Raw genomic sequence first — 25796 nt, forward strand, 5'->3', positions numbered from 1 at the left:
GACGTCAAACCGAGCACCGAAAATGCCGAACACATGGGAAAAAATTCCTAGCTCCATCACTGCACACAAATAACCATAAAATTAAAACATAACCAAAATCAGTTAACTGATTATCACGCATTTAAAATCACAATAATCACGTTTCACGGTAATCACATTTAAAACGCAACACCAATCCAAACACCCTATTTCTTACTAACAACCATCCCTAGACAAACACTAGACAAAACATGCAGAAACACAACCAAACTACACTTTCAACTTGTATTCATATTCATAACATACGAAATTTGACCTTCACACGTTGACCAACAAACCATCATTCGACTTTCTCACTTTGACCAACCGTCGTTGACCCATCATCACCCTCAGCGAACACCTTCGCAATTTCATTAATCGGAACCAACGGTAGATACTGTGCCACCTGATAACCATTGTCTGCCATGTAACAGACAATGTAGTTGTATTTGGCAAGCAAAAAGGCGATGGCGGGGACCACTATTTGAGCTACTTGAGGGAACACTGGAAGCTTGTGCAGTGACCGCCACGCAGAGACCGCATATTTTGTGGCTACTGGCTCGTACGTTTTGTAGAGCTCTTTAGCAGTGGGCTCGTATTTTACGTACAATGCATTAGCTACTTTTGACGTGGATTTGAATGACTTGGAAGCCAAGTTCTTAGAGGCTCCGGGAAGATTACGGGCAGTGTATTTGGCTCCGCCTGACACTTTTTTCATTAGTGTCGGCAAGTGGCGATGGAGGGCGGCCAATAACTCGCCCACCTGCACAAAACAAGAGCGTCAACATGTTAACTTTTAGTAAAACCGTCAAGTAAATTTACTCCGGATCGAATTGCTACAAAATCGAATTTAACTCAAGCTAAGCTTAAACCAAAATTTGAAAAGGACCTCGAGTCTAAGCTTCATGCAACTTTCTTTTTGTAACCCTAAGAACTAAGTAGTAAGAACTAATACAACACAACTTAACAAGTAAAGATTAAAGGTAGAGTTGTTCAGATAAAAAGAAAAGATTTAAAGGTAGAAAACAACATTAGTTATATATGAACCTTACACCGAGTCATTGTTTAGATTGGTATTTACCCTTTTAATGGATTTACATAATATATCATATAACGAAATAATAAATATTATTATGTATATAACTATAGTTGAAGGAAATCAAATAATATGTATTATGTTGTAAAAAGTATATACAAAATAATTATATATAAGAATAAAAATCAAATAATAAATAAAAACGAGTCGAATTAATCAAACCAGAATTTCCTTGATGCGCACGCACCAAGTTCAAGGGTGTAAACGAATTGAGCCGTTTGTGAGCTACTCGAGATTGGCTTAAATCGAGCTGAGCATAAATGAGTTCGAGCCTAAAAGGCTAAAAACAAGCTCATCTAATAAACGATCCCGAGTCCGAGTTTTAGTTATCAAGCTCAAATAACTTCACGAGCCCAAACAAACATGTTATTTTTATAATTTTTATTTAATACACACACAATTTTTACTTTTACATACACACACATAATTTTCTATTCCACATTACAAAATTTCAATAAATACTCAACTAAATGTTATATATTGTTTATATAACAATTATAACTATGCATTTACAAATAACTACAAATGTGTATAAATTAATTAATAAATATACACGAGTCAAGTCCGAGCAGAGCTCAAGTCCGAGCAGAGCTCAAGTCTTAATGAGCTTCGACCAGGGGTGCAAATGAGTCTAGACGTTGAGCTCGTCTGGTTTTGACTTAAAAGAGCTAAAGTTCTACCCATTTTTATCATTTTTATAAGCTTGAGCTCCATTCACTTCAAGACTTTTTTTTTTTCTTTCTAAATCTCGAGCTTGACTTGCTAATTGTTTTTCAAGCTCGAGTTCAGATCAGACTCAGCTAATTTATTATTTATGAATTAATTAATATACATGTTTAGTTATTTTTATAACTTTTTCTAATTATAACTTTTATACATAACATAATATATACTATTTACTTCGTTCTATTAAAATTTATATATAATAAATATTACTTATAAATATATATATAATACATTAAATAAAAATTATTAAAATAATGGAATTGTTTAGGCTTGTGGGCCATCTCGAACTCGTAAATCATGCTGATCGCATTTAATAAGTTTATTTTAGACTCGAACAAGTTTATTTTAAAATTAAGCTGGTTTAACCTCGGCTCATCGAATTGCAGCTCACGAGCCGCTTGACTTGTTCGCACCGTAAACCCTTTCAGCCCATCCACTTTGAGATAATTAGACTGGATTACAGGCAACAAAGGAGATAATAAGAGATCCAACGCTCAAAAGAAATGCATACCTTTATATCCAAGAACATAAGGACCGCAATAGGAATGTCCTGAAACTCATCACAAATTGGTTCGGCGACGGATCTAACAACGTTTTCAGCGGATTCAACACGGGGCTTGAACGAACCGGCATTCTCCTTGGCGTATTTGTAAACCGTGGCTAAGAAAACAACCAAATAGATGACCAAGGTTCGCACAAAACCGAGATACTTGAGATGCTTCTCTCCTCCATCCTTCTGTGCCTACCATTTCACATTCAATTGCATCAATCCAACAAAACTAAAATTAAGAAAATTCTAAAAGTAGAAAAACCAGATCCAAAATCATACGAAAAATAATCCAAATTCGACACATTCGTAGGATATCATCATCGTTCCTCGTTGTACATTTTTGCTTATCGTATTGTGAATTCATCCAAAAATTAGTTTTCATCTAATCGCGAAAGCTTATATTATGCAATATCATCTAGGAAATATGTAAATGTATTTTATTACGTAACGAAAGAAATTAAATTCACACGGAAATCATTTTGTTTAGATCTAAAGCAGTCTTTTAGATATCATGTACAACACGAAACACAAGAATTGAATTAATGTAATTGTATCTTATTACGTAACAAACAAACGAGTTCATACAAATATCATTTCCTTGATACAAGAAAACGAATTCATATACATCATCTATTAAATTTATTTAGTTACCAGAGGCTCCGACGTGGTCTGAGTGGCTTGAGGTTCCGCCATGAAGAGAAGCTGACGGAAATGAAATTGTAGAGGAAGAAGAAAAAGAAATTTAAGCGATGTTAATGTGTTTAATACAACCACCCTCAAATTGTGCGGAATATTCGTCAAAACTACAGGGTTTTAAATCAAATTCCACCGCTAGTTTCTAATGTTTACACGTGTTACCAAGTTGCTAGTATGCACAAATTAAAATATGTCCACCCACCCATAACTCCATTACAAAATACTACTCTTTATGTATCTCCCTTTATATTCTGGATTCAGTTCACTGGACATTCCCTTATTGTGCATATATCTCATGTGATAATGCAAAAGCTTGAGAATGGCTAGCATTATATCATTCACATTTAGTGAGGCTATTGGCCTGCTTCTTACTAAGTGAAAATTGTAAATGTAGCTTAGTTGGTTTCATTATTACATATATTATATAGCTATGCTTTTAAGAAATGGTGGTATGGAGTTATTTAACATATATTGATTCAATGACAAACAATTACCCCAAATTGAACGAGATCAACAAATATTTGCATGATTTTAATTTGTGTAAATAATTGTAAGACAATTAGGCTTATTATAATACAGAAGATGCTCTTTGTCACATTAATGTCTTGCCTTTAATTAGTAACTTTTCTTAACATAGATCAATGTCACTTTCATATTCATGCTCCAAAAGGTAAATTTGTTAAAAACTTTAATTACTAGGCCAGGGACTCAAAGTTCATCTATGTTTTAGTCTTTAATTCAAATAGTAGATGTTAATTTAATTTATGCATTAGTGACTCCTGTTGCATTAATTGGAAAAGATGTGTAAAATAACAAATTCCAGTTTGAAGTAAAAGAAAATAGCTTAAATATCAATAGCTTAATTTTCAACTTCAAGATCAAATGTATTCATGTTGCATGAACAGGAGGTTATCTTAACAAACATTCAATCGAAGTTGTTTTGTTTTTCTTAGGTGCCATCTCAATCACTTGACTTTGGGAAATGGTGTCGGCTTCTAAACCATCACAAAGTGGTATTTCATATTTGTTCATCAAGAGCCTATGATGACTAAAGTCAAGATCGTTCCTTGGCATTGCATAATCGAAGGAAGGCAACTGTGGGGTTTCTGCTTGCAACCTCTATTGCAGCCAATATCTAGCCCAAACTTTTACCCGTTCAAAACATTAATATATATATCGTATATAGAGACCTTATTTGACCGTCGGGCATGAGTTACTGGGTAGAGATAAAAAAGTATTGGTTATGTTGAATTTTGCTATATGCCCAATGATCTTGCACGTTTGTTGACTTTCATTTTATCTTATTGATGTGAAAAATTAAGCTATTTGCTTTTACTTTTGTGAACATTATGTGAGATAGGGGCGGTTACATACTTGGTGCATCTTTACGTCTACTCAGTTGCAGTCTTTTTCAACATTTTTATCACCCCCTCCCCGCAACGCGGGGGTTTTACCTACTAGATGCATTTATTTCGCCTAAAGCATTTTGAGCAGTGTCTCACCGAATACCACCCTATACCGCGTCTTTTAAAGGCACCAAATCTTCATTAGACATACCACGTATAACACTTTCGCTTGATGATAGATTTATTTAAAATAATAGTATTCATTAAAATAACAAACCCTCTATTATAGATTTCTCTTGCTTATTAAGCCATGCATAGTAAAAATTTCTAAGCCTCTGGACATTTTGCGACACACAACATGCAGTTAGCTTTTCAGAGTTTTGAAAAAAAATGTGTAGTCAAAACTCTAGCCAGATTTCTCCAACAATCATTACTCAATTACTTTTTTTTTTCAATTTTCATTTGTAACTTTTTTAAATAAAAATTAGACAAAATATTTCATTAAATAAAAAAATCACATTAATTTTTTTAAAGCTACACTTAATTAAAAAAAATACTTAAAAAAATTACATTAAAATAAGAAAAAAACATAATACTACTTAAAATAATTAAAAATTACTTAAGGTTGTATTTTTTTTCATTTATTTGGTATTTGACTAAATGCTCAATTTTCGGGTCAATTTCGGGGAGCTCTCTACTTAAAGGTTAAAACTTCTAGATCCGAGTCAATTTGCTTCGCTACAAGGACACCTGCGACTTCCTTACGGACTTGAAGACGTTCATACCCAAGGTCTTGTATGCTTTGGAGTCGATGGTTCATTTCCTCGAATTGATTGGTCATGTCGGCACTCGTACCGGCCCGTCGCCGACGACAACCATGCCTCTTTCCCATTTCCCTTGCTCCTTCTACCCCTCAATCGAGTCATCTCGAAGACATCCTCATCGACATGCTCTAATTCATAATCATTTAAGTTGATGCTTCGAGCATCAGAGGTCGGCGTTTTTGGATCAACCGAAGACGAGGTTTTGAACCTTTTTGGCCTATGACCTTGGTTTAAAAAAGCGTACTTAAGGCGAGGTGAGGCGAGAAGCGACCCAAGGCGAGCACCTCAACGCTTTTGCCTACCCAAGGCGAAGCCTGTGCAAAAAGCGAACGCTTTTTGCCCTTTTGTGCGAAGCGAAAAAGCGAAGAGGCGAAAGCTTTATGTATATAAAAGCGACCAGTTAGCCCATTTTCAACTTAACGTTTATAATTAGTCATTTCTAGACTTTTCGCATTTGACAATAAACTTTTGAAAGCTGAAACACTTTTAAGTTGTGTTCTTTTGGAAACACTTCCGAGTAATTTGGTACTCGATAACTTGTTTCTATGCTACTTTTATATTTTCGGCAATTAATGTGGTACTCGAAAAATTGTTTTACACTACTTTTGAAATTTTGGGATATATATATGTTGATGTATTAGACGTTTAATATATATTATAATGCGCTTTGTATATAATATATGGCTTATAAAAAATTAAATATTTTTTTAAATATGGTCGCTTCGTGTTCAAAAAGCGTTCGCTTTTGCGCTTTTCGTTTTTCGCCTCGGCTGAGAACCTCTTCGCTTTTGTTCGCCTCACACTTTTTTAATCCAAGCCTATGACTTATGCGTTTGCTACGAGGCCCCATTTAGGGTGATCCTTCATACAATTCCAACAACTCATGTGAAGGAAGTTCCATTTGATGGATTGGAACTCTATCAACGTCTTTCAGTGACTTTCGCATCAGCCGCGCTGCTTCCCCACGCCTTTTTATTTTGATAGTAAACCGTTTGAAAACGCTGGCATTTGTTGTTTATGTCGGTCAATATTGAATCATTTCAGGGTACTCTCCCTTGTCCGCAAGGTTATGAAAGTCTTCCATAACTTTGGTCCAAAAAATGTCGTTCGTTTGAAAGTTCGCTATAAAAAAAGAAAGTTTAAAAAAACATTACTATGAATTTAATATTATTATTAAAACTAAATAAAAAGAATAAAAAATAATATTAAACTACTTACCGGATCTTCCGATATCAAGAGCCATACCTGAGCAAGTAGCTGATCATACTCGCTTGGTGTCTACGATAAAGTGGTCTTTTTAGTCCTCGGTTTGTTGAGGGGTTTCTTTATGTGTTTTCCCTTGCGTCCGGCTCTTCCATGTTGGCTCGGCCCGGTTTGTGTTTCCGGCATCGTCTCATCTTTCTCGGGTTGAGAACGGCTATCATATGAATTTCTTTTATCGAGTAGTTTTCTGCTAGTATATTCAAATGAATTTCTTTTTTAAGGCAGTATGAATGGAAGAACCACCGGTTTACCTATTTTGTTATTTGAAGTGTTTGGTGGATATTGTATACCAAGCTTCTTCTATCGGGCTTTAGGCACTTTTGTGTATAAATGTATAATAATGCCATTTATGTGCATGATGCGTTACGCTTTATGAGCCTTAAGTTTTACGCGGACTCTTGTCGCACATGCTTTAGCTTTTAGTTTGATGGGACTTGTTTTACACTTTGTTGTAATTAGAATTTAAGCCTTGGGTGTTAAGGATTTATAATCATTCACATTGGGCTACAGGTTAAGGCTTTGACTACATACATATGGGCTTTAGTAGGCCTTTTGTGCTTTAGGCATTGAGCACATAGAAGTTTTATATTGAAAGAAGCAGGCCGCTTACAGGCAGGCAGCAAACCCTAGGAAAGGAAATGGAGGATTACCAGAGGAGGCTTATTGAAGAGGTGTTCGGAGAGTCGTCGGAAGAGTCAAACACTAGTATTAGTATTAGTATTAGTATTAGTAGGAGTGATTGTAAATGGGAGCGAGTGAATGAAATAAAGGGGTTAAGCTTATGCACACATTTCTTAACTCCTCATCAACAATCAGCACTGCTACAATCCATTCGACAAGGTGCTCGCTCAGACGCCCACACACTCTTTTTAAACCTCCTCTGTATAATTAAGATTAATATTTCTTCTTTCTTTTTCTGCCTGCCTGCCTGCAGAAGGATGGTTCACTGATGCATCTCACAATCAGGTTTCATAATTCACTAACTATCTTCATTTATTATTTGAATTTGAATATATCTACATTCAATATTCACTAACAATCTTTATTATTGAATATAGCTTTAGTTTTGTTAATCATAATTTGGTGTTGCAGGCTATGAGGTTTGGCGATCTTCCAGCATGGGCGAACGAGCTGTCAATGTGTATACGCGAGCTTATCCTGTATACTAATTATGATCCTGAATCAATTGGTGAAATGGACGGACAAGATTGCCTATTTCCATCGAAGCTACTTAATAGAGAGCCTCTTTTTGATCAACTCATTGCTAACTCATACCAGCCAGGTGAGGTGCGAAATCAACTGTCTTTTGCTTACCATTTTCTCGTTATCAATTTACACATATGCGCACGTACACTTTATGAATAATTTCATGACTATTTCTGAGGCCTTAAACCGGTTTATTTAAATTTGCAAAGAATTTATTACTTATTTTATTTTGAAGAACCGGACAATAGTTCGGTTAAACTTCTTAAAATGTATGTTTTTATAACGGCTAATTTCACAAAAACATTACCATTTTCTTGGGTCAAATCTTAGTACTTAAGCAATCAGTTTTTAGTACGCCCAAAACAAGGGCTGTTTATGGGTCGGTTTGCATTGATTTTGGGCTCAAAACAAACCAAAAACTGGAAAATTGGTTTTTAGGTTTTCTAAAACCGTTCGGTTTCGGTTTGCATTGATATGCCCCCTAAAGGTTGCAAAAGTTTTTTTTGTGGTTTTATAGTTTGCCAGGCAAATGCCCTTTAACAACACCCCCCCCCCCCCAATGAAAGTTCAGGTTCAGTTTTACAATAGTTTCCACTTGATTTCAGTTTTTTCTGTTTTAAAATTTGGGCTTGGAATTACTAGGATGAGAAAAGAGGCAAAAATAATGAATCTTTGTGTAAATTGTTTTTGGTTAATTGATTATTACACATTTTAGCTTTAAGCTAAAATATGTAGCGTGCACAATTTATTAATGTTTTGTAAATGATTTAAAATCCATTTTTCGGTATGGTTCCAATCGATTTTGTTTTTTTCAATTTGGTTTGGTTCCAATCGCAAAACCGAAAAATCTAATTTTCAAAAAAACATTAAGCCAAACCGTCGAATTTTTATTGGGTTCAGTTATTTTGGTTCCAAGCCATTTTTAGACTGGTTTATCGCCTTTTCTGACATGCTCATTATTTTCCATTGTTCGAATTTTCAGGGGATTTGTGCACATGTTGACTTAATGCGGTTTGAAGACGGGATAGCCTTAATCTCGTTAGAATCATCTTGTGTGATGCATTTCAGCCGTGCTCAAACTGATGTAAAACAACCTGAGCTCAAGATCCCAGTATACTTGACACCTGGATCTTTACTATTAATATCAGGTGAAGCTCGATACCAATGGAAGCATGAAATTAACCGCAAACCCGGGTTTCAAAAATGGGATGGCTTGGAAATTGAGCAGAAAAGAAGAACCTCCATTACATTAAGGAAGCTCTGCAATAGTGAGTAGTACCCCACTGCAGCTTTGGTTGTACTTTCTTCTTTACAAAAGTCTTACCTTATATATAAGATTATCATTTGATCCTGAAGTACAAAATATAGATTTTATAGACATTAAGAACCCGGTCCAGATGAAACAAATCTTCACTAGGTTACCGGCAGGCGATTAGCTAAAGCTCACGCCTAACCCCATCTTGAAAAGCATCATGTCTCAAACCAATCCGAGCCCAAGCTGAGGCAGATACATAATAGCAGTGGGAGTGTGGTGAAACCCGCTCTCACATGAGCCAAGCTGAATGCTGCGGTAGTCTTAGGTAACTGAGTTCACTTAAAAAGAACCATTCTCCATTCCTGGTTCATCAAGACACTTAATCGTGTGACCAATCACTGATTCTTAGTCTTGATCACAAGTTTCAATTGTTACTATGAACTCAAGAGTTGCAGATCGCATCACCAAATCATTGTCATGCCGCCTTTTTACAAATTGTAGTGCGATAAATCCTAACCCAACATACTATTCACCATTTAGCAAAAGAAATCGCATAAATTGACAAGAAAAGTGAAGCAAAATTGCATATATACATGTTGAATGGACAATACAATAATATTTTTAGGTGGCATTGAGTATCAAAAATGAGCATACAAAAATATGGAAGGCAAAGGCTAATATGCAGAAGTGAAAGCCTCTTCTGCATCAATATTTTCAACAATGCCACTCATGTTCTTTCCTTTCAAAAAACCAGCATACCAATGTGCAGAAAGCTTAGGATATCGAGTCAACTCCTTGTCATCCAAGTCAACATAGTACAAACCATAACCGGATTTGTAGCCATCCAACATCTCAAAGAGATCAAAAAACGACCAAGTAAAATATCCGAGCGTGTTTGATCCATTCCTATTATCACGTCACAAAGAAAAGAAAAAATTTGTAAAAACCGGTCAAAATAACAATTCAATAATTTGATTTGGCTTATGATTTATCCTAACGACCTAATTGGTAAAATACTTTTTTAAACAATAAACATGCTAAACTGGTTTAAAGTCGCCCAACGTGCATTTTTTATAGCCTCCTAATTCTTTATACTATTAACGTTTGTGTGCAAATCACCCCTTTCTATTTATCAATATATGATACGAATATGCTATCGCGTCTTCATTGGTGTACTTACATAACTTATTTAACAAGAATAGTTGAGTTGTACCTTATTGCTTCCAACACAGCACCGATATAGGCATGCAAGTACTCAACCCTTGGGGTGTCAATCAGTGTCCCATTACGCGGTTGTGTTTGGCCTGTCAATATATATATATATTTTACTTTTAGTATATCCCGCGGATAGCGTAAGTGAAACACATGTTTTCACTTGATATATATATATATACCATTTTCATGGATGTAAATAGGAGGATTTCCATATTTTTCCTTCAGATAGTTAAGTAGCTTTTGCAGACCCATGGGAGCCACATCATACTGAAATATATATACAAATTAAAGTTAGCACTACAAGTGGAGGTTATGATAAGAAGAGAATAACAACCAATATCCAAATATTCAAACCTGACTTGGAGAGTATATATTTCCACTGTCTGTGTTTCATACAAAAAACACCATATGTCAGTATTTAAAGAATTATTCTACTTATAGGTATCAATTTCAAACTAATTAGAGGGGATTTATGTGTTCAAGTTCTGTAATTATACAATAACTTGTTATATAAAATTACCAGTTACCCGACACACCCGACCCATCCATTTTGCCACATCTATTGTGTGCTAGCTTGTACTATCATAAAATCAATACACACATATAAGTGTTGCTGCTATGTCAGCCATATTGTCCCTAGTCTCCATTTCAAGACTAATGGGGTTGTCCTTGATTCCCACTGTGCAATAATGGTTTATGCCAATGAAGTCAAATGAACCCTTGACTCTCTCTGATTCAAGTTTGGTAAAATTTGGAATTCGGTTTCCTGCATTTTTCTTCATTATTTCTGGGTAATCCCCGTTCACCAATGGATCCAAAAACCTGAAAATTAACCACTAAAATAACTCAATGTACAACTATAGAAGAAGCTTAGAGAAACAAAATATAAAAACAAACAGAGAATGCTTTTTTATAGAGTATTACAATATATAAAGCAAAAGAAATCAAAAATGTTTTTATTCCACTCACCAGCCCACATAGAAATCTTGTGCTCTTTCGGCAGCTTTCATATCTTCAGTCGTATTTGCATAAGGTTCAAACCAATAGGCAAACACATTTATTCCAACAAAACCTTGTTGTGTGGCCTGCATCATTATGCAGACAGGTATGAATAACCACTGGCGGGCTGATTTGGGCTATATTTTCTCACTAAGGGTCGAACGGGTAAAATGAAAAATATAAAAGAATTAGCTTCAAAGGAAATGGGCCAAAAGTCACTCTAGGTGCATTTTCAATGCATAAAACCTCCTAAATCGGCTCGTTAAAAAACTAGGTTCTCTTACAGGTCTACAACTTTTTCTCTTACAGGTTCAAGTGTAAAATGAATATATATAAGAATTAATTAATAATGAAACAGATCAACTTGCTCTAAATCATCTTATTAACAAACTTCAGACTGTTATTAGATACGAATTTTGTAGTTGTATTCGACACACTAATTTTATAAAGAGAGAGTTTAAAATTATGGGTAAAATCATTTCACGCCAAGCCGGTCTGTTTTGACATGAAAAGTTCGGCCCATTTTCAACCTACCCATTTCAAGACCTCTATAGATTTTAGAAAAGATTTTACCTTGTATTTTTTATGGTACAACCTTACAGTTGATGCATGCGCCAACAACAGATGGTGAGCTACAATGTACGGTTCAGATGTGGAGTCGCCTTTAGTACAATTAATTTGCCCAAATGGGTAAGAACATCGTAGAGGTGGCAAGATAGCCACATCATAACCACCAAGAGTAAACACATTAGCTTCATTAAAAGTAGTCCAGTGCAAAACCCTGTCACCAAATTCTCTGAAGCAAACACCAGCATATGCAACAAAGTCTTTCCTGCATTTGGAAAACAGTAACCGATAAATAACCAATGGTTACGAAAGCAAAGTTCAAGTTTGTATGTACACTGATTGTCTACTAAGCCATCCTCCATATTCATCTTCAAGAATTTGTGGTAGGTCATCATGATGTAACGTAATATGTGGTTGTATTCCTGAACAATCAGCATCGAAAAATTACAAGTCGAACTTCGTTTAGTGGAAAACGAGTAATGATCCAACCATTTTTACACTTTATTTATTAAATGTCACATATGGTAAGCTTGAACAATAATTCAGTTATACTTAACCATGGCTGATAAGCCTGTCGATGAAATCATTGTAGTATTGCAATCCCTTTAAATTCACGGATCCTCTGCCATCTGCATATATAAAAAAAGTTAAAAAAAAGTTGCACATAAGCAAGGTAGGCAGAATTATTAAAGTTTTGTAATAACTGATATTTAAACAAATAAGTTAAACATACTTGGGATGAGTCTGGACCAAGATATCGAAAACCTAAAAGCCTCCAAACCCGTGTCTGCCATAAGTTGAATGTCTTCCTGCACATATTATAATATATATGTTGAGCTAATTAAGCTGATGTTATAAATTGAGGTGTAAATAGTATGTATGTACCTTGTATTTATGGTAGCCATCACATGCTACATCACCATTTGCTCCATTATAGTAGCCTGAGATCGATGGGTTAGATCCAAAAAATTAACACTTGCACCTTAAAAAACATAATGTAATGAAATGCCATATATATTTTCTAGATCCAAAAGAAATAGATAAGTGGTCATGAAGAGTTACTATAAGATTAGCATCAAATGCATAATTCATAAAGTAATAGCTGATAAGCAGAAGTTCCGGAACCAAAAACGAAATGAGCAGGGAAATCATGTCGTTCGTAATCATCAACATCACCACCGTATGCTGCAGTGTTTCCCGTTACTTTAAGAAGAAGAAGAAGACGAACAGAATTCGACATGATGGAGCTGCTGCAAGTGGCTGAATTTCCCTCTTAGGTTTCTTGGCGTCACTAGTGATTGTGACGACGTTGTCTTTATGTAACCATGTGGATTCGTGGTCCAAACATAGAAAGACACTTCAAAATGGGAAAAATAAGGTTCACAAGTTGTCCATAGGAGAGAGAAATGATGTCCTGGGATTTTAGATGTTCCGTTATTTTAAATTGTGAAACTCAGTAACTTTTAGATTATGTCATCGGGTGTTATGTCATTTCAAATGGTGAAACTAGTATAGTTATTTTGTGATATGGCGGATCTCACTGCTCTCTCTTCCGCCGTTTTGACAGATGGGTCTCACAACCCGTCGTAGTCTACCCATATAGAAGCATTTGACATGCATCCGTCATTTGAAATGGCAAATGTGAATAATATCTGGCATCCATCTGTCATTTAAAATGGCATACATCTTTCACCTTTTTTTAGGGAAATTCCTAAAATAGTCCAAAGTAAGAAAGAGAGTCTTCAAATAGTCTAATAAATTTCCTAATTCTAGAAATAGTCCTTGGAAATCAATCGGCGCCAATAGGTTTGAAAAAAGTTGAAAAAAATCCGATGGTTTTCAAAGATCCAATACCAAGCTGCCAAGTGTCCCACCCCCGATGGTTTTCCAATGAAATCCGTCTGGACCGATAATTTTGAAATAAAAACCATCTCTCATGAAAACCATCTCCAAAAATCATGAAAATCCGTGTTTTTTTGAAATTCATCTGAGCCAAGGAATTTCAAATGAATTTCGTCTTCGAAGATGATTTTCAAAAAAACATGCACCACCACCACCACCACCATCATGATCTCCACTTTCCGGCCACCACCCCACCCACCGCCGCCGCCACCACCACTCCCACTTTTCCGGTAAACATCACCTCCATTACCCGCCCATCATCATCACACCTTTCCGGCCACCACCCCAACTACCACCGCCACCACCACCACTCCCACTTTTCCGGCAAACATCACCTCCATACCCGCCCGTCATCATCACACCTTTCCGGCCACCACCATCACCATCATCACACACGGAAAAATGTTCATCAGATTACACTTTTGGTAATTATTAGAAACTTTGAAGCTTCATTCAACATTTCGTATACACGTTTGGTAATTACTAAAAACTTTGAAGCTGATGTTTGTCTTAGTTTGTGCCAGATCATCATTCGTTTTATTGCTACAAGATGGTTGCTTAATAATATCTATTGCCCTTTTTGTTTTTTTTTGTTACTTTTCTAAATCTGAGTAATTATTTTGCAGGCTGCGTAGCTCACTTTGGCTTCAGTTTAAACCGCACCAGATTGCTGCTGGTGCAATCTGATGATGGTGGGTGGGGTGGTGGCCGGAAAGGTGTGATGATGATGGGCTGGTAATGGAGGTGATGTTTACCGGAAAAGTGGGAGTGGTGGTGGCGGCGGCGATGGGTGGGGTGGTGGCCGGAAAGTGGAGATCATGATGGTGGTGATGGTGGTGCATGTTTTTTTGAAAATCATCTTCGAAGACGAAATTCATTTGAAATTCATCTGCTCTGATGAATTTCAAAAACACACGGATTTTCATGATTTTTGGAGATAGTTTTCATAGGAAATGGTTTTCATTTCAAAATTATCGTTCCAGACGGATTTCATTGAAAAACTACCGGGGGTAGGTGGGTAGTGGTACACTTGGCAGCTTGGTATTTGATCTCGAAAACCAGTGGCGGACCCAGGATTTTTTGTCGATGGGGTCCCAATTTTTCGGTTTACAAAATTTTTCGGGTCGGTCGTTATTCGGGTCGGGTCGAGGCGAGGAACATAATAAAACACGGAACTATGGTGTCATTGGAAACGAGTAAGTAGAAAGAATCTAAATTAGAAACTAGATGAAACATACATTTTTAATTCATACCCGAAAAACATGAACGTAATCTGATGGAAGGTCTTCCAAATCAATTTTCTTAGATGTATTACTTGAAGAAGACGAGGGCTCAAACTTTCTTTTCAATGATTCTTGCATAATTAACCCTAAAGTTCAAGTTTTTAAGAAAACTAAGTCACAATCTAACAACAATATACAACATACAATAAATATACAACATACAATAACCAACATGAGTATAAATGTATAATTATATATAAAATCAATCAACTAATTAGCCCTAAAATTACCTTTAGTTTGAGACAAAATCAGAGGAAACAAAGACTTATAAGACTAAAGAGGGGTGAACGGTGGCTGGAGTGAGGCGGATATGGGCGGAGATGGGCGGAGGCTGGCCGGAAAAACTGAGAGAGGCGTGAGTTAGGGATAAGCAGTGGGGTTGAGATGTGTGTGGAGGGTGTTACGTCTGATGAGTTGGGTTGGGATATGTTAAAACCCATGGGCCAAAAGTCAAAACTAAAACTAATATAAAGTAAATTTTTAAAAAACGAAATACATAAAAAAACGGGAAAGAGCAAGGCTCGAACTCGGGTCATTCGTGTGGTATTGGAAGGGGGTTTCCACCAGACTAGAATGGTAATATTGATATGGGGTCCAAGTGTTAATTTATATGGGGTCCTTCAAAAATTTTCTATATCGCTTCTAAATAAATTTTAAAAAACATTGGTGTCCCGGGACCCCGACGGCTACTATGTAGGTCTGCCCCTGTCGAAAACCATCGGATTTTTTTCAACTTTTTTCAAATATATCGACGTCGATTGATTTCTAAGGACTGTTTCTGTAATATGGCTTTTTAAGTGACTATTATGGGAACCTCTCTCCTCATTTAAACTATTTTCAGAATATTTTAATAATATTTTGAAATGACAAGTGTTAAGAATATTTTTATATTTTAATTGTTTTTGTAATAAATCATATTAACTAAAATATACATATATTTTTTGCAAACTTTTCTTTTTTTATTATGGATATTAAAAATCATATTAATTTGTAGTTTAATTACTTCACTTTAAGCTAAAATTCATTAGCATTCAGCTAGCCAATCATGAATAGCTCACAATCAACCTACTCGTATACTACTTGTCACACTCGAATTTCATATATAATTCAAGTGAATATATAACTATTTAGAAACACAGCAGATGACATCTAACGTCTTTAATCATATCAGCATCATCCGCTTAGATAATCTTAATCTCTTACAGAGGAAACTCAAAAGCAAATATTATGAAACCATTCCATTTTTATAAAAAATCCTTAATTGCAAAGGCATTAGCAGTGGGTTTGAAGTGACAATCATCCAGCCCAGTAGAAACCAGCTTCTTCTCTGTCAAATCTTTAAGCGAGATCCTGTTAATAACAGCACGGATTTCTCGGTCAATATTAATGTAATTCGTGTGTATTGTACAAACAAAGGGACTAAGAAAGTTACTCAATTCGGCGCAAAGGGATCGCTAGTTCTTCAGCAACTTCCATTTGGTGTACCCCTGATTCCGTGTCTCTAAAACACACAAAATTTCTCACATTAGGCAAACAAGTTTAATCATTTAGATTTAACTGCATATTTAAAATGAAATACAAAAAGAAAATACTTACCCACTAGCCAGCAGATAATGTAACACACATTCATCACATCCGATGAGTTCAGCAGCAACATCTTGACCATGTTGACCAGTGAACTAACAGTCAACAAACAAACATGATGCAGCTAGTTATTCTAATGGTGGTGGCTGAATGAGTGGATTGAGTAATGATGGTGCGCCCGTAAACAAACCGAACAAACACGAACGTGACATGTTCGTGTCATGTTTAAACACAAACACTTAAAAGAACAAGGTTTATTTGTTCATGCTCGCTCATGAAGAAAATGAGTTTGTTCGTGTTCATTTATGTTCATTTGTTAATATTATAAATAACTATTGGTTTTTATTGGTCCCAAGTATTTCATTTTTGCCGGCGCTGGTCCCAACTATCACTTTAACTGCCAACAGTCCCAACTTTCACACATGTGTCTGCCACCAGTCCACGACTAACCGAGTACTAACTCCGTTATGTTTTAGCTAACGTGTCCATCCTACGTGTTAAAAAACGTTGACGTGGCTGCCTGCGTGTATATTAATAACAAAAACCCTTCCCTGTATATTCTCGCAAAGTCCTCGAAGCACACGAACCCAACCTCGTTTCTTATCAACCTCACTTATCATACGCCTACACTCCTCTAACGTGCACCGTCCCTCACCAACAATCATCTCAAACACCGCAAACAACTCCTCCGCCGTTATCATCCCGTCACGGTCCGTATCAAACACCTCAAACGCGCCTCTTATCTCCTCCTCACGCGCCGCCGGACCAAACGCCGCACCGATCACTCCAAACTCCGTCAAGCTTATGCTTCCGTCGCCGTCGGTATCGATCTCGTCGATCATTAGCTTTAACTCCTCAGCCGGAATCGGTTCGGATCCTCCGATCCGGTTTAGTAAGGATTCTAGCTCTGATCTGGTTATTCTTCCGTCGCCGTCGGTGTCGAGTAGGTTGAAGGCTTGGATTAGTTCGTCGTGTGGTGGTAGGACGCTCGTCGGAGTGGTGATGCCGGTGGATTTTGGATTACGGTGAGATGATTCCGGTGAGGTGGATGACGTGGCGAGTGATGAGTTGGAGGAGTGGAACGACGACGTATCGGATCTGGAAATGGAGGTTCGTTTCTTTTATCTAAATAGGTTCTTAGGGTTTATTTTTGCGACGAGTTTCATGATTTATAATATTTTTGTTATTAATATACAGGAGGAGAAGGGTTTTTGTTATTAATATACACGCAGGCAGCCACGTCAACGTTTTTTAACACGTAGGATGGACACGTCAGCTAAAACATAACGGAGTTAGTACTCGGTTAGTCGTGGACTGGTGGCAGACACATGTGTGAAAGTTGGGACCGTTGGCAGTTAAAGTGATAGTTGGGACCAACGCCGGCAAAAATGAAATACTTAGGACCAATAAAAACCAATAGTCCTAAATAAACAATCATAGTTGTCAAAGACGCTAGACGCACTTAAGGCACATAGGCCTTTCATGAGTCCTAGGCACAAAGCGCAACAAAAGTGAGGGTTATATAACATTTAATATCATCTGATTAGCACCAAAGTTCACGAATATTAAACAAAAGTTAACAAACAAGACATGTACAACTTTGGTCGTGTTTTTAATAAACAAACATAAATGAACTTCCCACAAAACAGTTCACGAATAGTTCATGGACCTAGTAATTAATCAAAATGGGTTGAGGCGACCCATTAACACATATTATCTTTTTTTTTAGTTTTATAATTAAATAAATGTGCTAAATGCCTGTTTGATTTTCAGTGAAATGATTAGTTAACTTCTTAAAATTTGACCTATTATATTTAGGAAAATTGGTTTTTATTGGTCCAAACTATTTCATTTTTGTCGGCGTTGGTTTCAACTTTCATTTTGGCTGGCAACGGTCCCAACTTTAATATTCGTTTCTTCCACCAGTCCGCGACTGACGGAGCACTAACTCCGTTATGTTTTTGCTTACGTGTCAATATGAATTGTCAAAAAACATCTTACGTGGCAGCCATCGTGGATTATTGTATATAATAATACAGGTTCATCCATAATTCTGCAAACCCTAGAAATCTAATTGATTAATCCAATCCATGTTTGTTAAAATTAAGTTAGGGTTTTTGATTAGTGGATTAAAATGATTCAAAACCATGTTTTAATTACCTCGAATGATGCCGGGAAAGGGGTGAACAAAGTTGGCCGAAGCTCCGAGCTTGGAGGAAGGATTACGGGTTAAAGAGGATATATCAGTGAGATTTGAGAGGATGAGCAAGTTTAGCTTGGTGTGTGGGTCCTATTTATACTAGTAATTGCGATGAAATTCATTAATCAGTGTTAATTGCTTATGGCCGATTTTCCGGTGAAGGTTATGGGAATTAGTTCGACGGTTAAGGCGTTAAAATATAATTAGAATGTTAATTATTGTTGTTTATTGCCGTCTAACTACGTTATTCTAAATTAACGGATCAAGAACGGCTGAAATGGGGGTGTTTTTTGATGGTCGGAGCCTCACGCCGTTGCCGGCGGCGGCTCGCCGGGAATACAGGCTACAGGGGGGGGGGGTTAGGTTATTTTCTATTAATTTAATATATTTCAAATTTACAATTTCAGTTTAGACCCTAAAGTTTGAGGTTATATTAAGTATAAATCAATTATCCACGGTGGCTGCCACGTAAGATGTTTTTTGACGACTCAGATTGACACATAAGCAAAAATGTGACATTCGTCAATTTCGGGTCTTGTTTGTATTCGTTTTTGTATTTGTTTATTATGTAAACCGACCCGATTTGTAAACCGAAGCTTATGTTATAATCAAAATGATGGATTTATGTTACAATATTGTTTCACACTTGTTGGGTCTTGAAAACATTATATTTTTATTTTTATTTATTTATTTATTTATTTATTTTTTTGTTGTTTTGTGTTTTTGTCTTGATCCATTTTGCATGAAAACTCTTGTGTCTCACACCCATATTTGACCACCAACATTACCCTATATATACACCACCTTTCCTCTTCATTTTCCCTTGCTACAACTCCAAAAAAAAAAAAAAAAAACTTTCTCAAACATCAAAGATTCAAGGTTATCTTCTTAAGTGTTCTTGAAAGATTTTGGTCTTTCATCTTAATTAGTTTATGTAGCCTTATTAATACTTGTTTATGGTTGTGCAACATATATATAATATACACCCCTTATTTACCTTTGGTAGTTACTTCTCCGATTCCGGTCGGTGAGGTTTCGGGCCCCATAAGGCAAGGCTTCATGGAGGACTTCGTGTCCTTGATATATATACATCTATATAACTTGTTCATACATATTAATCTTGCTTATTTTAGTTTGTTGGTCATGTTAACAAGTTCCATGGTTATGGGTTTTTAAGTCTATGCTTCGGTTTAACCGTAAATAGCTCTAAACCGTAAACCGAACTTTGTTACTAGTTTTGTTTGTTTAAACATACTTAGTGTTAGATCTAAGTTTCTAAAATCATTTTTACAAATTCTATGGTTATGGGTTTGTAGAATCTTACCTCGGTCTTAACCCGAAACACGATCCGAACCGAAAACCGAACTTTTGTTTAAAGACTTTATTGTTAACTTTTGGTATTTTTTTTATTTGTACATTATTATACAAGTTCTTTAGTGTTTGGACATGTGAAAACCATCTATGAACTTGTTGTGAGATGGAAACCGAACCAAACCGATTCTTGCTCGCTTAAGACACATAAGTTTTTTTTTAGCCATCAAGACTTGTATATTTCTTTAAAAATAGTTACATATTGATTTTTAAATATTTTCTTAAGTACTTGGAAATGTTGGATCCAACTTGATCTCATAACAAAGTTTGGACCGACAAAACCGAACACTCGCTTAACGTGCGTTGTTAGTTCTAAAACAATGGAACTACATACTTGGTTATGTCTTATTAAATTTTATTGAGTTATCTCATAACATTCAATATTTTGGAAAGTTGTCTTTGGGTTTGACCAATTATCAAGACCCGAACCGACAACCCGAACACTCGATAAAAAAAACCCGTTTTAGTATCTTTATTCCAAAGGGATTTGCATTCTTGCATTTTACCCACCTTATTACTTAACATAGGTTGAGTAAATATTAAGGTTAGATACTTTAACCCGGTTTCGAGCAAACTTACATTTTTAAAGGGTTATTATTATAAATTCTTAAATAATCACATTTTAAACCTTGAACTTTAATTATTTACATTTCTCAACATTTATTTTGTTTAAAGACCTTCAAGACAACCTTTCTAAATTCAAGACTTCTTTTCTTTTTAGGCATTGTGCGTTAAACTCGTCGTTCCAACAAATCTCCAAATTATCATCTTTCAAGTTTACCACTTGAAGGTGAGTACTTCATACCCCATTTTCCATCTTTTATTTTGGGGGTGACATTTCATACTTATTCAACAAAATGCTTTATATTTGAATCTTAAACCACAAACGTAGTTGTATACTTTACCTAAATAATTGCTCGATTTGGTGTTCTATGCTTATATGCTTATGTGTTTATCGCTTTTGGTTGGTGGAACTATAAAATCTTAGACTATTTGGCATCCCCTTATAACAAGGTGTCGTTAATGTAATGTAATTAACGATAACTATAAAATCCTAGACTATTTGGCATCCCCTTATAGCTAGGTGTCGCTAATGTGTTTAGCGATATCTATTTATCCAAATTACCACTTTTATTTATCGTTTCGTATGCAAGTTTTGTGGCTATCTTTATTATATACTAATATGATTAAACTTATGAATTGCTCACCAACCTTTGTGTTGACAAACTTTATTTTATGAAATGTTGCAGGTTTGCATCTTGGTTGATTTATGATTGTGCAGAAAACGACATCAAAGACCTTAGGATATTAGTAAAATGAACAATATCAATTTGCCATATTTTGTGATATCTTGTTTATGGTTATTTTATGGATAATTGTTATGTGACATTTTCGATGTTGTGAAATGAAATGAGTTTATTAAATACTGTCACTTTAATTAGTGTCATGTGCTTATGGACAATCGTTACACCTCGGCATGTTCCGCCGCCTTTGGTCGGGGTGTGACAAAAAACATAATGGAGTTAGTGCTCCGTCAGTCGCGGACTGGTGGAAGAAACGAACATTAAAGTTGGGACCATTGCCAGCCAAAATGAAAGTTGGGACTAGCGCCGACAAAAATGAAATAGTTGGGACCAAAAAAAACCAATTTTCCTTATATTTATAGATGATACATAACCCGAACCGACCCATTTATAAGTGAAACTGAGTTTATTGACTTACTTGATTTGATGAGGTGGTTTGGTAGGTTTGTGTGTTGAGAGATGAACTTGGCATATGAGTTTTGATTACTTGTGCTGGGTTGCTGTTTCTAACACAAACAAAACACATATATAACCCGAATCGACCCATTTATAAGTGAAACAAAGTCTATTGACTTACTTGATTTGATGGGGTGGTTTGGTAGGTTTGTGTGTTGATAGATGAACTTGGCATATGAGTTTGATTACTTCTACTGAGTTGTTGCTTCTAACAAAGACAAAACATAATATTTGTTACAAACAAATACAGTTAAAAGTTGCAAGATTTCATCTTTGAATATCACATATCAAATAAGAAGAAACCAAAGTGAAGTTATGAGATCTTACCATTAACTTTGTGTAACAAGAGTGGACATGCATGCATTTAGCAAAGTGGCGTGTTATGTCGTCAAAATCAGTCACCGGCCTATCAATTTACAGTTTTTCTGTTATCATCTATGCTATTTGAGAAAAGAAGATTAAAAGTAACTAAAAGACTACTTGATAGAAGTGACCAGTAAATGCTTGTCCCCCTGAGAGCCTTTCAGGTGACCATAAACACGAGCATACATGCGTTCCCTAAATTGTAACACAAATAAGAAAAAGCGAAAGACGAACAATGTTAAGATTCACAAATCAATAAAAGAAAAGAAAACGAGAACGTACTGTATCGATTTCATCTCCTTTGTGTCAACTGGTCCATGAACCCTAAAACATCACACAGGACAACATTATATATGTTGTGAAACCATGTAGCAGGAATGAAACTTAAACACGAGATAAGTTGCAAGCATACCATATTTTGCAGCGAATGCGACCAGTACCATCATGAAGCTCAAAAGAAATAAGAGTAGCTGACTATGTTCCGCACCATCCCCACCAGTTTAACCTAATTTGAGAGGATTGAGTAAATTAATTTAAACCTAATTTTGACAAAATAAAGACAGACAGACAGACAGAGATGAAATCCAAAGGAAAGGAAAGAGTACGTACATTGTAGACGTCAACAGTACCATAGGTGAGAATATTGACTTTATCTTCCTTTGATGACAAGGCATCGCTGATTTGCTTCACGGTTAGTGGAAGCTGCGTCTGCATGCAACAAAACCCTAACTAGTATCAAACTCTTAAACTGCTAATTATAATATTGTTGAGAAAGATTGATACCTTACAGTTACTAGGTGCAGTCTGAGATTGCATCTATTCCGATCAAATTCGTGGAACCCTGTGATAGGCATCTAGGCCCAATTATTAAAATTGTCGGGCATGTTCAATATTAGCATATATAGACTTTTATATGTAAAAAACTGAAAAAATAAAAAATCAAAATGAGAAAAAATGGAGTCAAATTGTTTTCTAAGAGAGATAGAGATAGAGAGACAGTTTTAGGTTTTTATGCAGTCTGTCATTTCAAATGAATGAATCTAAAAAGTTTCAGACTACATCATCTTTTAATTTTTTTCAAATTTTGATAGGTATCTATCATTTGAAATGACAAAGGGTAATAGTGTTAGATATATCTTATTTGAAATGATGAGATTAAATAGTACGACTAACTAATTTGTAACTAATTTGAATGACACATCTTTCACTTTTTTTAATATACACTATTTACTCTTTGCATTTCAAATGATAAAAGTATTTTTAAATTATTATTGTTTTTGTAATAATTCCAGTTAACTAAAATATACATATATTTTTTGAAAAATCTTTTTATTATCGATATTTAAATCCTATTTGTTTGTGGGTTTGGAGCCCGCCCTCTCATCTTCATTCCTCACATGAGTAGCGGAGCACCCTCAAGAGCAAACCCACCACAGGTAAGAAAACCTCACGGTGTAATCTGAAATCCCCTATTTTTTAGTCACTTCTGAGACTTGAATTCAGGATCTCCTCCATGTTTAAAACTAAAGTGTTGGTATCTTTCACCTCAACCACTTATGCCAGAGATCATTAATTTGTAGTAATAATTAACTATTATAATCTCATAATTTATTTACTGTTAATATAAATAATAATAAAAATAATAGTATTAATAATAAGAATAATAATTATTATATTAATATTAATATTTTTTTTAACCATAGCTTTTTTCTGTCTAGGCCACCACACCCCCAAATTGAATAATAATAATAATAATAATAATAACAACAACAACAACAATAATACTTATTCACAATGGAGTCGGGACGGAATAATCACCCAACTTTGGGGTTGTATCGGAGTAATTGTCATGTTAGTTGTGATCTGTACGTGGTTGTTATCATGTGTATATGGATAGGTAGGAATAGTATGGTACTATTGGATATAAACTTTTGATACTCCATGCAAGCATCTAGTAGCATGCTATGCTGATATGGAGGGCGATTTGGATCTTCTATTACAAACACTGACCCATACCGGGTTAAATTTACTCGTCACTTGGTGGCAAATGTTGATACGTATATGCAAGCACTGGTCTTATTCAGGCCAAGTCTATATGTTATTTTGGTATATAGATACAGTAACGGATGTGTGTGATACATGTGTGCTATTTGGTACCTGTGTATTAACTAATATGATTACCTTTGTGATGAGTTATATAGTGAATTACATCTCATAGATATCCCTTAGGTGATAGATATCATAACATTCTGAGATAGACCCAAACTGAAGCTAGTTTTGTTTCATAAGTTTTACCTTAAATGGGTCATTACGCATGCAACAAATAGTATTGCTCTCCTTTAGAGGATAATAGGATCACTGAGATTACTTCCTCATGCTTCATTAAGTAAGTCTTATGTAGGTTCAAGTCTATACTCGATCAGATATTACTCAAATTGCAACACACTAGATATGTCTAGATTAATGCGAAGTATTTAAAAGAATATTGAAATATCTTTAAAGGAAACGAGATACTATAATTTAAAAGAAGTGAAAATTCAAACCAGTTGATTACTCTAAGCATCGATATATTCAAATATAACATAATATGATTTTTGGGATATATTCTGATGTCAGCAAATATATCTATCTAATGGAGGAGTCATAATGAACTAATAACAACCTAATCAATAAATGTTGTTGAATATTTATCAGTGGACTCATAAGTTTATTAGCTCCATATAAATTGTATATTGAAGACTTACTGTGATAAAGTCAGCTATCATGTTTTCTCAAACAGTAACAGTTCGAGAGATGTATTAGAATTCGACATAAAAATAATTATTCGTTTTTTAACGAATTGAGGAAACTAAATTTTCGTATCAAATACATTCATGATATGCTTAAGGATTCTATGAATAAAGGTCTATTGCCCATAAACATTATGAAAGCACTTATAATCATGAGAGGTTTATTGATGACCATGTACAACTGCATATCGTGTCATGAATAATGAACTATTAAATTTTCCTCACTAGTTTTGATTTTGTATGTCTCTTAATATGTTTTGCATGCATGATGACATATAGACAAATTATTATACAAATCAAACGTTTTAAAGGGCTTACTTGAAAAAGTTTATCATAACTACTTAGGTTTTAAATAAGCACTGCAGCATGATTAATGGGGGGTCCTGAGCTGATGTTCAATTCAATGACTGTATTTATCTGCTCTAGCTTAAGTTTAAAGCTAAAATGAGTGTTAACTCTTGATCAGGCTTAGCTAATACTCATAATAAATGATTACTCGGCCAACTATTATACAAATCAAATGTTCTGAAGGGCTTACTTTAAAAAGTTTATCATAACTACTTAGGTTTTAAATAAGCACTACAGCATGATTAATGGGGGGTCCTGAGCTGATGTTCAATTCAATGACTGTATATCTCTGCTCCAGCTTAAGTTTAAAGCTAAAATGAGTGTTAACTCTTGATCGGGCTTATCTAATACTCATAATAAATTATTACTCGACCAAATGGGAGAATGCAAATATATTTATATTTATATTTATTTATTAATATGGCCATAGTTATC

At 35.3% G+C, this 25796-nt stretch overlaps 3 protein-coding genes and 1 pseudogene across 4 annotated transcripts; 1 reads left to right on the forward strand and 3 right to left on the reverse strand.

Annotated features, from left to right (window-relative positions):
* Positions 1 to 319: 319 nt before the first annotated feature.
* LOC143541183 (stress-related protein-like) lies at positions 320 to 3083 on the reverse strand. Its single transcript, XM_077034068.1, has 3 exons — positions 3042 to 3083; positions 2352 to 2582; positions 320 to 781 (listed from the first exon to the last, which is right to left on the reverse strand). The coding sequence occupies exons 1-3, from the start codon at positions 3081 to 3083 to the stop codon at positions 320 to 322; spliced, it is 735 nt and encodes a 244-aa protein (XP_076890183.1).
* A 4074-nt stretch (positions 3084 to 7157) lies between these two features.
* On the forward strand, positions 7158 to 9045 carry LOC143541182 (alkylated DNA repair protein ALKBH8 homolog). Its single transcript, XM_077034067.1, has 4 exons — positions 7158 to 7359; positions 7454 to 7485; positions 7612 to 7806; positions 8708 to 9045. Exons 1-4 carry the CDS (start codon positions 7158 to 7160, stop codon positions 8999 to 9001), a joined length of 723 nt encoding a protein of 240 aa, XP_076890182.1. The 3' UTR covers positions 9002 to 9045.
* A 490-nt stretch (positions 9046 to 9535) lies between these two features.
* Positions 9536 to 12703, reverse strand: LOC143541213 (beta-glucosidase 11-like). Of its 2 annotated transcripts, XM_077034093.1 has the most exons (11): positions 12647 to 12703; positions 12495 to 12570; positions 12319 to 12390; positions 12096 to 12183; positions 11768 to 12026; positions 11165 to 11280; positions 10797 to 11017; positions 10550 to 10578; positions 10375 to 10462; positions 10194 to 10284; positions 9536 to 9886 (listed from the first exon to the last, which is right to left on the reverse strand). In XM_077034093.1, exons 2-11 carry the CDS (start codon positions 12553 to 12555, stop codon positions 9655 to 9657), a joined length of 1257 nt encoding a protein of 418 aa, XP_076890208.1. In that variant the 5' UTR covers positions 12556 to 12570; positions 12647 to 12703; the 3' UTR covers positions 9536 to 9654. The 2 variants fall into 2 exon arrangements, with proteins under 2 accessions (XP_076890208.1, XP_076890209.1); XM_077034094.1 differs by lacking the exons at positions 10375 to 10462; positions 10550 to 10578 and having other exon boundaries at positions 9539 to 9886.
* Positions 12704 to 16190: 3487 nt separating this feature from the next.
* Positions 16191 to 17696, reverse strand: LOC143541202 (putative calcium-binding protein CML35; annotated as a pseudogene).
* Between the last annotated feature and the right edge of the window lie 8100 nt (positions 17697 to 25796).

This window comes from Bidens hawaiensis, unplaced genomic scaffold (assembly GCF_021521415.1).
Source record: "Bidens hawaiensis isolate Kalapana, Puna unplaced genomic scaffold, B.hawaiensis_p1.1 tig00012474_1, whole genome shotgun sequence".
Taxonomy (NCBI): domain Eukaryota; kingdom Viridiplantae; phylum Streptophyta; class Magnoliopsida; order Asterales; family Asteraceae; genus Bidens; species Bidens hawaiensis.